The following is a 15,297-nucleotide window of genomic DNA, read 5'->3' as shown; positions in this document are numbered from 1 at the left end:
CTCTTCCATTCTCCCCTATCTTTCGTCATCTCAACACTCACATCTTTCTTTCTCATGTCCTCTTTCACACAATCCATCCATCGTTGTACATCGTTGTACTTTACTTAATTAACTAATATGATTCAATGAAATATATGTTAGCCCTAAAAGATTTAGTGGAATCTACTCCCAACCGCAAAAAGGGACACATAGTGAATGAATCCATTTATTTATAAATAATGTGCCAATGCCAATATAAAGCTTCACAGTGAATATGAACAACAATAATTAAGATCCTAAAAAAAAAATAATGCGTGGAGTCCCTCCGCGAGGAAGAAGTGAAACTTCGTAGTGTGGAAATGAAAATAGAAGGGGTAGGTGTTTTAAAAAACGAGTTGGCAACACTGCGCGTTAAAAGTTTAACGTTGTCGCTGTCAGTTGGAATTCGCATTACAGAAGTTTCACTTCAAAAAGTGTAAACAAAATGATACAGCGAAATAGCGTAATTGTAGTCTTTTGACCGACACATAACTACCTATACGTAGGTACCCAAGTAACATTTTAGTGCTATAATTTTGGTTTTTGACGCCAAAAGCTACTATAGATGTCGTATAAAGGTTTTCGGCGTGACCGCTTGTCGTATAAAAGCCTCCAGTAACACCTTTTAGCTCTATAAGCTTATACCGCTAAAAGGTGTTATTAGGAAGTGATGTAAACGTTTATATCACCATTTTATAGAGCCGCTATAGGCCTGGTCTATAACAGGATCAAATATGACTACTATAGATCTATATTATTGTATAATAGTGTTAGGAATCACTGCTATGCAATCAATTTGCGCTATTAAGGTTCCCGACAAGCCGCTATAGTTGTTGCGTTATACAGCTAAAAGGTGTTATTAGGAAGTGATGTAAACGTTTATATCACCATTTTATAGAGCCGCTATAGGCCTGGTCTATAACAGGATCAAATATGACTACTATAGAACAATATTATTATATAATGGTGTTAGAAATCACTGTTATGCAATCAATTTGCGCTATTAAGGTTCCCGACAAGCCGCTATAGTTGTTGCGTTATACAGCTAAAAGGTGTTATTAGGAAGTGATGTAAACGTTTATATCACCATTTTATAGAGCCGCTATAGGCCTGGTCTATAACAGGATCAAATATGACTACTATATAACAATATTATTATATAATGGTGTTAGAAATCACTGTTATGCAATCAATTTGCGCTATTAAGGTTCCCGACAAGCCGCTATAGTTGTTGCGTTATACAGCTAAAAGGTGTTATTAGGAAGTGATGTAAACGTTTATATCACCATTTTATAGAGCCGCTATAGGCCTGGTGTATAACAGGATCAAATATGACTACTATAGAACAATATTATTATATAATGGTGTTAGAAATCACTGTTATGCAATCAATTTACGCTATTAAGGTTCCCGACAAGCCGCTATAGTTGTTGTGTTATACAGCTAAAAGGTGTTATTAGGAAGTGATGTAAACGTTTATATCACCATTTTATACAGCCGCTATAGGCCTGGTCTATAACAGTATCAAATAACCTCACTAAAGAACAATATTATTGTATAATAGTGTTAGGAATCACTGTTATGCATTCAATTTGCGCTAGTAAGGTTCCCAACAAGCCGCTTATAGTATTTTTAGTAGTCGTATTTTAACAGAAATTAAAACCTAACTATACCACTATTTTGGGATATAGTGGCTTTGGAAAACACTGCTACAGTATTTAACACTGTAGTAGTGATATGAATACCATTATAGAGCTATTTTTCTGCATAATGAAGTTTTCAGGATACGTTTATATAGCTTTGAAAAGCGTTAATAGTCGTTTTCTAATGCCTTTTATATCTCATCGCCGTATACGTCACAATTACTCTTTTATATCACAGAACTGTGGAATAATGGTTTCGGTATCTCTTTTAAAACACAATAGCGTTATAGCTGAGTTTACTATATGTTTTATAAAAAAAAAACTGTTTAGAAGATCTTTCTATAGTAAAACATTGAATACAAGTATTGTTTTCTATATAAATAACTTATAAGTTAAACTGGATCATAGTTAAAGTCTCATGCAACCCTAATTGAATCCACAATGGCGGGCTTATGGCAGTGAATGCGTATGATAAGTGACATAGTCGAACTATAAAAGCGTATGTTTGACTTCTTGGGTCCATAGTAGAAACTATGGTGCCAATAATTTTATTGTATTAAATTATATTTATTTATTTTATTCAAAACAGGTATAAATCGAGGGCGCACTTAAAATACTCCATTAAACTAATATTCCTTTAACGGTAAAATTTCCATCGCATACCTTTTTGCAGTAATGATGGAATTATACGAAATCCAAATTATTTTGATTGACACTAAACTTCACAAGTTTACACGCCACTTTTCATAAAGTTCCTCGTTTAGAACAGTTTTTGTTAAATATTACACACATTAAATTATTTTAGAAATTTCATTCATTCGCATTAAAAGGGACGGCAACTGCTATTACAGAACAAAAAATCTGTATAACGGAATCTCAAATGCTACTATAGCATAAATTGATACTATAATAGCGTTACTGTGTCCTCTATGTCAACAAATTAGCACAATAGTCATCATCACATCACCATTATAGACCTTAAACGTCACGGATGATACTGCTATAGCCCTATTATATCACTAAATGGCTGCATAATTGCGCCAAATCGGCTCTACAGTACCAATATAGACTATTTATAGGACTATTTAATGTGATTTAATTTGGTGCTCTCGACCACTATAGGACCAGAAATTGTTACTTGGGTAGGTACAGTCATATTGTCTTCGGTTACCGCGATAGTTACTCATGCAATAAAACTACTTATGGAAACGGATTATACCACGAATGCTGTAAAGTGTTCGCAACATCGGGACACAGACATATATAACTCCGTATAGACAGATAAAGTCTAAGAAAAAAACGTACCTCAATACCATACAGAAAAAGGTACGGTGGCCTAGATGGCATTACACTTTTGGGGTACGCTCAGCTAGATGGCGCTAATATTAATATTTGACATTTTAACACATATCAAGCTAAGAATATGGGCCAAATTGTCAAAACTGAGGTTCAAAAGTTCTAAGCCTGTGTCAAGAGATGGCAGTCACAATTCATCCCGATCAAAGAGGATCGAGTGATGAGTTACTGTCGAAGTAAAACGTGTAATCACAGTGCATAGACTTCATTATACGCGATATAATCCGTTTCCATAGTTTTATTTCATAGTTACAGTCAGTCTCTGAGATAAATATCAAGGTGCCAAATTAGCCAAAACACAAAAAAACCCCTGGGCACCTCCAAAATATTGCCACATGACCAATCAGAATTTCAGACACAGTTTCTCTTTAAAATCTTGGCCAGGTCATCGGTCCATTTAGTACGAGGCCTACCCACTCCTTCCGACACTCGGTTGTCGTTCAAGAACCTTTTCGCTCAGGGTCAGTAGCCAATTGATACTGCATATTATCGTTGGCGCTCGGCATTGTACCGTCGTCATCTCTCTCTATCGCCACTATTAGATGGTCCATTTTTTTTTTCAAAGTTGTTCAACCCTTTGTTTTTGGATTTGGAATTTTTTATGTGGTTTCCACTCAAAATCCAATCTTTCAATCCTAATCCAATCCCATTCCGTTACCATTTCTTCGTACATTTTGTATGGTGGTTAACGGAATGGAAGGTTTGAAAAATGTATAGAAATCTTGGGACATTTTTTTTTCTCCTGTCAGGATCGACAGACCTCGCGATTCTGAGTATGAATCGCGTAAAAAAATACCCATGTTACAAAAAAGTGGGGTGGACAAGTTTGAAAAAAAATGGCCCAGTTACTTGTACTTACTATACATATAATTATTCTGTGCTATCGCTCCTCCGCTCCGTAGTGGTGACAGTGACACAGAGCCAGTTACGTTTCGTTTGTCACGGACTTGTACTCTTGGCTACAGGTCCAGCAGTCATTAGGCAAGAAGTTTATTTATATTTTTGGCGATACTATTGACCCCGACTATAATTGATCACTTCAAAGTATGTAATCATAAGATTTACTAAACTCAGTTGACCTGTGTGGGCGTGGGCGAATGCAAAGTTGAAAGATACCGTTTAACATGTAATGGTTTAGGTATACGATGAAGTGATGATATGAGAAATTACTCTTTGGTACCTACCGCAAAACTAGGTTACACGACTTACACGGTCTTAAGGCTCTGAAAATAAGATTGAGTCGTTGGTTAATTAACCTATATATGCTGAGAAGAGAGAAGAAGAAGAATGAAATAAGGGTCGTGCTAATTGTTCTTAAATAGTAGTCTCATAGAATACTTAGACATTATATTCCTGATGGGATTCTTAAAAGTCATGTAATTTTTAAAATAGTATGGCCACACCTAGGTACCTATTCTGTTTAATGTCAGAAAGTCAGTTTAATTAAAACTGCTAAATTAGGCCATTTGCGTTTCTACTTATGTTAATTCAATAATTAAATTAATGTGCGCCATTATTCTTGTAGTAGGTACGATACTTTTGGATGCGCCTACATAGGTACGTGGGTAATTAATCTATTTTAAGATTCATATGTAGCGACCGGTCTGGCGTAGCTGGTAGTGACCCTGCCTGCTAAGCCGCGGTCCCGGGTTCGAATCCCGGTAAGGGCATTTATTTGTGTGATGAGCACAGATATTTGTTCTTGAGTCATGGATGTTTACTATGTACATATATAAGTATTTATATATGTATTATATATATCGTTGTCTGAGTACCCACAACACAAGCCTTTTTGAGCTTACCGTGGGACTCGGTCAATTTGTGTAAGAATGTCCTATAATATTTATATTTATTTATTTATTATAATATAACAGTAAAACTGTATCGGTACTTTACTACTTTACTTCAATATTTTCCATGGAAAATATAGCCTGTCTTAGTGCGTTTTCACATTATCCGATCCGATATCGGATGTAGGACCGATATTCCATACATTTAAGCCGCCATCTGTGATTTTTGCCTTTGATATCGGAAATTCTTCCTACATCCGATATCGGATCGGATAATGTGAAAACGCACTAACGAGATTAAAAGTCCTTCTCTCGACTGTGTGTTATGGAACTTACGGATCTACATATTTGTTAGAATACTAGGAGTTATATCAGTAATATTTTCCAAGTAAGCACCAAATTCTGGTGACCGTTGACCGCTCAAGAGCTCCAACGCACACAGGCGGCGTTCAAATTCTCGCGTTCTAGTTTCGTTTGTGTCTTTGTACATGCAACATGTCACTGAAAAGTTCGTTTTCCTATGAAGAATTATTGCTCAAAAACTGCACCTATTAAATTCTCCTTAGGATTCGATATTTTTATTCGGATGTCGATGAATAGTTTCATTAATTGAGAAAAATAAAGGCTGGCTGTATTTTTAGGACATTGTAATCATTTATTAAGGATAAAATAAACATAACAGCATTTCGTCGTGTACTATCCGTAGATTCGACCTCAGAAATCCTTCCTTTTCCTAACACATTCATTATTTTTTCTGTGTTTGCAACCTCAAACATCCCCGCGTTTCGGCGTTCTCTGTCTCGGCGGGAAAAGAACGCTAGAACGCGGCGTTCGGCTTTGACCGCCGCGGGCAGACTGCCCGCTGTGTGCGTTGCTGCTACAGACTCGGAACCTCAGAGGAAAAAATTCTATAGAGAGGACAAGCCGCGCGCGGCCTGGTCGCAGATGTAGGCCCATTGGGCCTACACCGCCGCCAGTTCGCCGTCCGCTGTCATCGAGTGTACACGCGCGCTGTTCACCGACGAAAAACGAGTTTTATCAAAAATGCCGAAGTGTGCCAAAAAATGCCAATAATAACTTGCAAACATCGCAGTGACCTGAATAATTTCCAAGCCGATAGGATAACATTTCATAGGTAAATACTATTTATTTCCTTTTATTTCACATAAAACACGAATTCAACGTAATACTCCGAGTTGTACCATGTAACCTTACGTTTGCTTGTGCTTTAAAACGTTCATTATACATTGCGGCTACACAAGGAACATATTGTAAACAGTGTAGTGTTTTGCGCCGCAATGAACGGTGTACAAAACGATTCACTCAGTGAGACATTTTTCTCGGAAACGAGGCGAGGCGTTCCCGCTATTTATCGTTGTGTGCGTGCGCGATCGCGCTCGCTTATCGTTCGCGTGTACACATACATTGAAATGATGCGCGTGTATTGCGCAATAGGAGCGTCCAGCTACAAGTGTGTGTGGATTAGGTGTGTGCGTGCATTATCTTTACAATTACTGGTACTTTGTGTGGGTTGCGCAGACCTTGCGACAGGCGTATTCTATACAAATCGCCCGGCATGACCTATCTCCCGAAATCTGTGCTCGGAACATTTTAAAGAACGCGGAACTCTGAACGCGGAACGCAGAACTCCGGACCGCTCTCTGTCTGCGCACGCTCTATACCTGCGTTAACAAAACTGGACATTACCTGGCTCTCCGTGATTTATATTATGCATTAGTTTCGCTATTCGAAATTAATAAAGCCTCATTTCACGTGATCCAATAAAAGCATGCTGGGCTATTATGCTTTCAATTTTATCACTTATCCATGTAGATAAGACATCTGTTACTCTCACACTGCCATATTTGCCAGAACGTGACGGATGCTTTATCCACGTAGATAAGTGATAAAATTGGGAGCATAATAGGCCTGCTGGGCTTACGGTTCACTGACTATGTTATTTACCCTAGTCCTTGTTATCAGGCCGTTAAAGTGAAAATTTCGTTGCGTATTTTCATTTAATATTTTACTATGACTAGGGAAATTTGTGCATTTAAATTAATGAACTGCGTGGATTTATTGCATCCATTTTTGAGCAGAGATTATCATTGGATATTTTACGACTTTCCAGTTTTAGGGCGGCCGCAGATGCGGTGGTTTGGTGGTCATTTACAATGGCGCGTGTCTTCGTTCGTATTGTCAAGCGTTTAAAGGTTAGATATGTCAAATTCGCGGGTCATCCTGAATAAAATCTGTATTAATTTTCGTATGCAAGATTTAGTGGTCGCCGGGATTTATTTGGACCAGTACTTTTCTAGTTTTATGACGGAATCCTACGTGAAATGGAGATTTTTGATACTTAAATGTGGTTTTGAAATTATCCTTTTAATGAAATCCTCTGGTTTTATATTCGTTGGAGTGTTTTTATTGTTTTTTTTTATTACATATGCTTCTAGCCTTTGTTCAGAAAGTTGGATCGACTAAAAATAGCTTAGGTATACTGTTGTCATATATAGTAGAGATGGGCCGAATACGAATATTCGGCCGAACATTCGGTTCAGCTGTTGCCGAACGAACCGAACATTCGGCCGAATATTCGGTTGAGACATATTTTAAATCCTGGCTTAGAGTTAAAAACGTTTCAATGATTGGTTATGGGTACACATTTATCTTACTAAGAGGCTTTACTTTACCACCGGCTTGGGATCCGGTAGTACATCTGATAATGGAACAAGCACGATGAAGGCTGTGAGGCATTTGTGTTGTATGGTGTTGGACATTTGCAGTTTGTTCTTTGTCAATTTTGTGTAGATTAATTGGTTAATTATTTTTTTAACATAGTAATGGTTAATTTTTTGAATATTGTATAACTTTTAACTAGCTTTATTAACAGTGTGTAAACCTGCCTTAGAAATCTATATTATTTGTGGTCATGGTTCGTTAATATTTCTTGTATGTGGGTAGCTTTTACACATTGTAATTTTTCCTCAGTCACCCGTTGACCACGAACGCTGTAAAGAGTTCGAAACGTCGGGATGTATTTTGAATTCATTATACGCGATTTAATCCGTTTCCATAGTTTTATTTTACGCTATTTATTTATTTTGTTTATTCGGTAAATATTCGGCAATGTAATCGAACTATTCGGCCGAATACGAACATTGAAAAACTTACCGAATTTGCGGAATACCGAATGTTTACCGAATATTCGGCCCATCTCTAATAATATAGTAATATATGACTATTGTCAAGAGGGCGCTATTATTCTCATGTATGCGATGACAGTTCAGTTTAGTATGAAAAAAAAAAATTGTTCTAGTGAAATTTCGCAACATGGCGCGTAGTGATGTGCACTTTTAGTACCTATTGGAGACAAAACACATTTTGGTATTAGTAGGTACTTCTATTTTTAACCCCCGACGCAAAAACGACTCTGTCTGTCTGTTTGTCTGTCTGTGTGAGTGTCTGTCTGTAGCATCGTAGTTGCCGAACGGATGAACCGATTTAGATTTAGTTTTTTTTTGTCTGAAAGCTGAGTTAGTCGGGTGTGTTCTTAGCCATGTTTCATGAAAATCGGTCTACTATGTCGCAGTCGGGGTTTTTTTCAAAATTTTAATTTTGTGGTTAGGTTATACTACTAAAAAAACACACTGTATACCAATATTACCAATCGTTACCGCGCCGAATAAAATCTGCAGCGAACCGAAAACCAGATCAACAATTCAAATACAAATGTGTATTTGCATCGGGACAACGGGCGCAGTGGCAACGAATTAATGTACGCAAATTATGCGGACCAATGTGCTTTTATAGTTGCATGTATATCCATACTAATATTATAAATGGGAAAGTGTGTGTCTGTTTGTTTGTCCGTCTTTCACGGTAAAACGGGGCGACGAATAGACTTGATTTTTCTAACCCCCGACGCAAAAACGACGGGGTGTTATAAGTTTGACGTGTCTGTCTGTCTGTCTGACTGTGTGTCTGTCTGTGGCATCGTAGCTCCCGAAGGGATGAACCGATTTAGAATTAGTTTTTTTTTTGTTTGAAAGACTAACTCAGGTCGGGAGTGTTCTTAGCCATGTTTTATGAAAATCGGTCCACTATGTCCAGGGTTTTTTCAAATTTTTAATTTTGTGGTTAGGTTATTAAGTTGAGATAGTTGAAGGCATGGAGAGATTGGAGAGTAACGTAGGCTACTTTTTGTCTCTTTGCGAGTGAAGTCGCTGGCTAAAGCTAGTACAATATACAGCACGTAAACATTTATCGATAATGGACAGAATAAAAGTACCATTAGTGTAATTGCGTTTTCACATTATCCGATCCGATATCGGATGTCGGACCGATATCCCATACATTACTGGCGCCATCTTGGATTTTTTCTATGGAAATCCTTCCGACATCCGATATCGGATCGGATAATGTGAAAACGCAGTAAAGGCTAGCTAGTCTACTAGTACGCACTAAGCGGCTAGCCGCGTGCGGTTGCGGCAGGCCGACAGTGTTTCCCCCCGCAGGTTGCTCACCTTGTCGTGGTGGAGGGGCTTAGTAACCGTGGCTTGGTCACCCACGGTGAAGCGAAGAGGCAACCAGGGCCGGCTTGTTGCTGGGCGAGCTGGCCCGAGGAGGATGCTCCAAGTGGGCTTCATAAGCCCGCTTGTGACGCATTGGCGGAGGACCGTCGAGGAAGAGGAGTGTCGGTATTGCGGTGAGCCGTTCTCCCTGTCCTCGGCGGCCGAGGTGGGATCGCAGGGGGAGAGGCGTGATGGTATAGCGGTGCGCCACTCTCCCTACCCCCTGCGACCTTGGCGGGGCCGCTCCGCTGTAGCGGCATTGGTGGGGCCGCAAGGGAAGAGGAGTGCCGGTATTACGGTGCGCCGTTCTCCCTATCCTTTGCGGCCGACTTGGTTAGCGGTGGAACCAAAGACCATGTCCACCGCCGGGCGCCGGAACTCTTCTGGCGCCCATGGAACCTGCGGGTGATGGATCGGGAGTCCCATCACCCGCCTCAACGAGGTTCCGAGCTGGAAGGCCCTCCCGTGTTCCGAGGGCCTTCAGCGCAGTAAGCTGCCTAAGCAGCTTTCGAGAAGGGCCCGCAAGGGCAACGCTGACGGGGTATCGGAGGCCTACAACCGAGTGCCCGAAACCCCGTCCAAACAGCGAGCGGCGGAACGCCCCAGGGGGTTTAGTCCGTGCGAGTCGGACATACTCACTGGCTTCTCCCGGGCCAGTGGGATCCATAATGGATTCCCCCTGGGTCATCAAAAAAAAAAAAGGCCGACAGTGTTTGCGGCGGCTCCGGTTTCATACGTTGAACCCGCTGTGCTAGCCGCGTAGTACGTTAGTTGCGTACCTAGTCTAAGATGCCGCAATGGGTCAGATTTGGATTTGGTGATGTTTTGAGACAGTTTAATAGAATTAAAAAAGCATTTTTTGCCTTTTCGGGGTATTTTTATGGTTAGACTTCTTTCAAAATCCACACAGAGTAGTAGCAACCATTTATTTTATTGTCTAACCGCATAGAGAGTGTGGAACAGGTTACCCGAGTGACTTTTTCAGACATACTCGATAAATATTTCTTGAAGTTCAAGTGCAGGATATTGATGTGCACGTGTCAGCTATAAACTGCCGGTGCATTACCAAATAATAATAAATAGTACTTAACTAAATCTGCGCCAGTTCTCGAAAATGGTCGTGCCACGCTCTATTGGGATCGATCTATTATCACTGACAGGACTATTGTAGCCAATAAGCCTAACTTTGTGATAATAGATCGACCGCAACGCCGGGCCGTGCTCGTTGACATCACCATTCCCCCTGATGAGAATCTCGTGAAAGCCGAGAAGGACAAGTCCAGGAAGTACCTAGACTTGGCTCACGAGATAACCGCCATGTGGGATGTTGATTCAACGATCATTGTTCCAATAGGCGTTTCAGCGAACGGTCTCATAGCGAAGAGTCTCGACCAACATCTTAAGAGACTCTCGCTAGGTGGCTGGATCAAGGGCCAGATGCAGAAGGCGGTGATCTTGGACACGGCGCGTATAGTCCGACGGTTCCTCTCTCTGCAGCCCTAACCACCGGCAGCTTAGGCCCTGCCCCGATGCTGGCGGCACCCTAGGTTAGGTTTTTTTATAATGTGTTTATATATTTTGTATTGTTTTGTAAGTGGTTTTGTATTTTACTTTTATAATCATACTAGCTTTTGCCCGCGGCTTCGCTCGCGTTAGAAAGAGACAAAAAGTAGCCTATGTCACTCGTCGCTCCGTTTTGCCGCGAAAGACGGACAAACAAACAGACACACACACTTTCCCATTTATAATATTAGTATGGATTATAAAATAGCCTAACTTAAGAAGAAAGGTAAATAAAGAGAATAATAGTACTTAGATAAAATACCTATATAGAAGAAGCTTCACGATGTCCAATGAAAATGTAACAATATAGTTGTAACAAAAATCAGTTTAATGTTTTGCTTGTTTGTTTCTATTCATAGAATGAAAACAGACGCGATAGAGAATACATTTTTAAATAGTTTTTGGCTCGTATTGATGTCTTGAAGGTACTTCCGTTTCAGCGATGACAGGTGAATGACACCACGTCACCGTCAAATGGAATGGGAATAACTGCGAACGAAACCACTCATAGTACAAAAGGAGAAATTGAGCTGAAACGGGAAATCTTTTGTTATTTAAATATGCTAGTTTCCTAGTTTCCTACTAGTCAAATTAGCTTCTTTTTAAGAACTGACAAAACGATTTGCTAATATTGAATTACTATGAAATACTGATGAGACGCCGCGGTCAATTCATTTACTTTATATCTTTCTCTTTGACTTATTAAATATAAATTCTGTTTAAATATAACTACTGTCCATATTTTTCTTTTAATTATGTGCTGCTTTGTTTCGTGCACTGCATAAAGTATTTTATTTTAAGTATAGGAAACTAGCCTATTATGAAAAACTACGGGATTTATTTATTCTATGGTTTCAGTTGTGAGTAACTATAGTCGAAGCGTGATAAAAATGGATTTTTAGATATTAAAGCATGTTTATATTGCTTTGTAAGGTAAAATTCCTCGAAGATGGGAAAGTATAGATAGGCACGGTACTAATTTATCGCAAAACCCTAAAATATCTAAGTACTTACTTTTAATTTTTTACTCTTTTCTAAGGGAATCTTATTACATAATTAAAAAAAAAACACGTTTTGCTTATTTAACCCACGCGACATCCTGCCAAACGGCCCTGCTGTGTGTTAACAGCCTTAATATTAAAACAAATCAGTACCTTTATATCAAAAAGTATGACATAACCTTCCTTCCAATTAATGTATAACAAAACCTTTTCGGTTTGTTCCAGACCCGTGGGTCAGTCCCGCGTGGACCCGCTCGACTTCGAGCTGGACACAGAGCTGGGGTCCGTGAACTGGCAGGAGCGATGCCTGGAGCTGCAGCTGGAACTCCACAGAAGCCGGCACCAGGCCACCAGGGTGCACCACATGCTGAGTGAAAAGGTGAGTCTTCACATGACAGTCTGGTGTCAACTATCTAGGCTTCAAGCTGGACTATAGAGCTGGGGTCCGTGAACTGGCAGGAGCGATGCCTGGAGCTGCAGCTGGAACTCCACAGAAGCCGGCACCAGGCCACCAGGGTGCACCACATGCTGAGTGAAAAGGTGAGTCTTCACATGACAGTCTGGTGTCAACTATCTAGGCTTCAAGCTGGACTATAGAGCTGGGGTCCGTAAACTGGCAGGAACGATGCCTGGAGCTGCAGCTGGAACTCCACAGAAGCCGGCACCAGGCCACCAGGGTGCACCACATGCTGAGCGAAAAGGTGAGTCATCACATGACAGTCTTGTGTCAGCTAGCTAGATTTCCACCTGGACTATAGAGCTGGGGTCTGTGAACTAGCAGGAGAGATGTCTGGAGCTTAAAGCCTTTATTCGAGATGTAAGAAGGGCTGTATCTGTTGACTCGTTGGGTGGACGACATCCGGAAAATTGCGGTTCACAACGGGATGAGACTATTAGCTCAGGACCGGGACAAGTGGCGTTACTGGAAGAGAGGCGCTCAGCTCAGTCCACAGCAGTTGGCGATAAAGGGCTGATATGATGATGATTCCAGACCAGTCCTGTGTCCTATTTATGGTTAAAAGTCTCGCCTTTCTTCCATCGCTCATCATAGTTTGACGCATTCTTGCCAGTCGATATAAAATATGGGTTAAAATCGTGCTATCATCAAATTTTCAGTCTGCCTCTTCCTAGAAAACCTGTGGTTATATAACAATTCGGTAGTCCATCAATAGAGGAAATTTGAAGGCCCGATTTGAATTTTGACATAGTGACCTTTACCTTAACTTTATTATTAATACACTTGCTGCTTGTTTCCCCCATGTCTCAACCACTGAGTATTTATAAACAGGACAAATAGGAACCTTTATCTCTGCGTAGAATGAATTCCAAGCACTAATTTCGTCATATTAGGAGGAGGAAACCGCTCAGTTAATCCCTATTGTTACATATCTTTTTATCTTGGAATTGTGGAGAACTAATGGGAACACAGTTACGTCATTATTGCTAACAATGCTTGGACATATTTTAGATATTCCTTAGGTATCTCCTTTTCAATATTATCAATTCCTGACATATTTATGGTAGGTATTTATGAGTAATGAGGGGTTAAGTAATCAATAAAATGTAATTTTTGGATGGGCATTAATGTACAGTGTGTATTAAGGGCACGAACTGAAGGGTTACGAACAAGAGGCTATATTACAAGCCCGGCGCCGAAGATGGGAGCTATAACGCTCATCAAATTTGACATAATAAGAGCTCCCAAATCAGTGCTTCACGCGGTTTCTCCTAAACGAGCATCAGAAAAACAAACATGACTAATTGAATAAGCTTTTTCTTCCATATGTTTTTATGTTTTTTGTTTAACCTTAAGTTAATAAGATGTTCTAGCTGAAACAAGTACTTTTCTTTCTTTTAGTACGGGTAAAGTGTATAATTTTATCGATGAATATTGTGCATTTTACAATATATCGCCTTTTTTGTCATAGTGCTCTTAACGATTCGAGTTTGTTAATGCTTTTGCCGCCCTTGTGCAGTGTTTTACTGCACACATATTTATGAATCGTGTTTTCACATTTCGACTTACCTTTTGACACGCACGACAAAGTATCATCAAAGGCACCGAATTACTCGTAAATTACTTTAATTATTAAATATAGCTTGGTTATTAAACAGGTTAATTAGGAATCGCGTACATTATGGCCGTCGACTGCTTTGATCTCCTCAGCCATTTCGCAGTTTGATTAGTTATGCGGTTGCTAGTTATTAGTGGGAACTAATAACTGTTTAATTGAGTGTGAAATGAAAGCGCTGTTTTTTACCGATTGAGGAAGGGAGCACACTGAGAGAAAAAACAAACAGTTTTCATGTTCGTTCAACAAGTTTTTTGGTTAAAATAGCGCCTACGTGCTCTTTGGTTCAAACAACAAGCTACTTTGTCATTTGAATCGGCAATATATTTGAATCAACAAGTCGATTTTATATAAAAACAACCTGACACATATTGTTTTAAACATACGTTTGGCTGATTCAAACGGATAAACCGCAACAAGTCGAACTTGTTAAATTCACAATGCAAATTTCTCTCAGTGCATGATGTTTTAGTTTATACGATACTTAATATGTTCATTGAATAAATAATATGTTGATTAAATACTATGTTCTATTATTATATCTCTTTGGCACTAGTGTGCGCTGCGCTGCATATGTTTTCTATAGTAATTTATGAATGTGATGTAAACAACACCGTTCCTCATCTCATCTCACAATTTCTTAAACGTCCTACATCAGATGTCATACTGCCATACCACACCTCGGACACTGGCGATCAAATGTATGAAAGAGGCGCGTTCCTAGCACACATTCTAAGCTCGTGTAAGTGAACGCGTACTATGCTTGTATGAAATATGATAGGTCGACTGTTCGCGTTTTTGACAGGCGGTAACTGTGAGTTAACCGAGAGGGAGTGGGCGGCACTTTCAGCGGAGAGCGGGAGTACTACTCTTTATTATACTGTGGCTATACCAACTGAAACATATTGTTTTATTACGAATAACAAAAAATTAAACCGCCTTCAAAAATAAGCGCGTTACAAAACACGGAGAAACTAAAAAGCCAAAAATAATAAACCTTTCAATTCAGATTTCTTATCGTATTGCAATAAGCTAAACATCCAAATTATAAACAAATCAATTATTTTTGTAGTCGGTACCAGACCTGTTCGTCGCCTTGCTATTGCCTGTTTGCCCCACCCAACCATACACAGGATGGTACCGACTCCAAAAATAATTGATTTGTTTATAATTTGGATGTTTAGCTTATTGCAATACGATAAGAAATCTGAATTGAAAGGTTTATTATTTTTGGCTTTTTAGTTTCTCCGTGTTTTGTAACGCGCTTATTTTTGAAGGCG

General features: G+C 39.6%; 1 protein-coding gene across 1 annotated transcript in view; it reads left to right on the top strand.

The window, feature by feature from the left end:
- LOC125235595 overlaps positions 1-13,242 on the top strand; it is a 217,207-nt gene extending 203,965 nt beyond the window's left edge. Inside the window, exons 3-6 of the mRNA XM_048142193.1 lie at positions 12,171-12,324; positions 12,363-12,485; positions 12,566-12,646; positions 13,234-13,242. Coding sequence (XP_047998150.1) covers positions 12,171-12,324; positions 12,363-12,485; positions 12,566-12,646; positions 13,234-13,242 — 367 coding nt within the window. The remainder of the gene's footprint in view (positions 1-12,170; positions 12,325-12,362; positions 12,486-12,565; positions 12,647-13,233) is intronic.
- The last annotated feature ends 2,055 nt before the right edge of the window (positions 13,243-15,297 follow it).

This window comes from Leguminivora glycinivorella, chromosome 17 (assembly GCF_023078275.1).
Source record: "Leguminivora glycinivorella isolate SPB_JAAS2020 chromosome 17, LegGlyc_1.1, whole genome shotgun sequence".
Lineage (NCBI taxonomy): Eukaryota > Metazoa > Arthropoda > Insecta > Lepidoptera > Tortricidae > Leguminivora > Leguminivora glycinivorella.
This window is presented reverse-complemented; position numbering and strand designations above follow the sequence as displayed.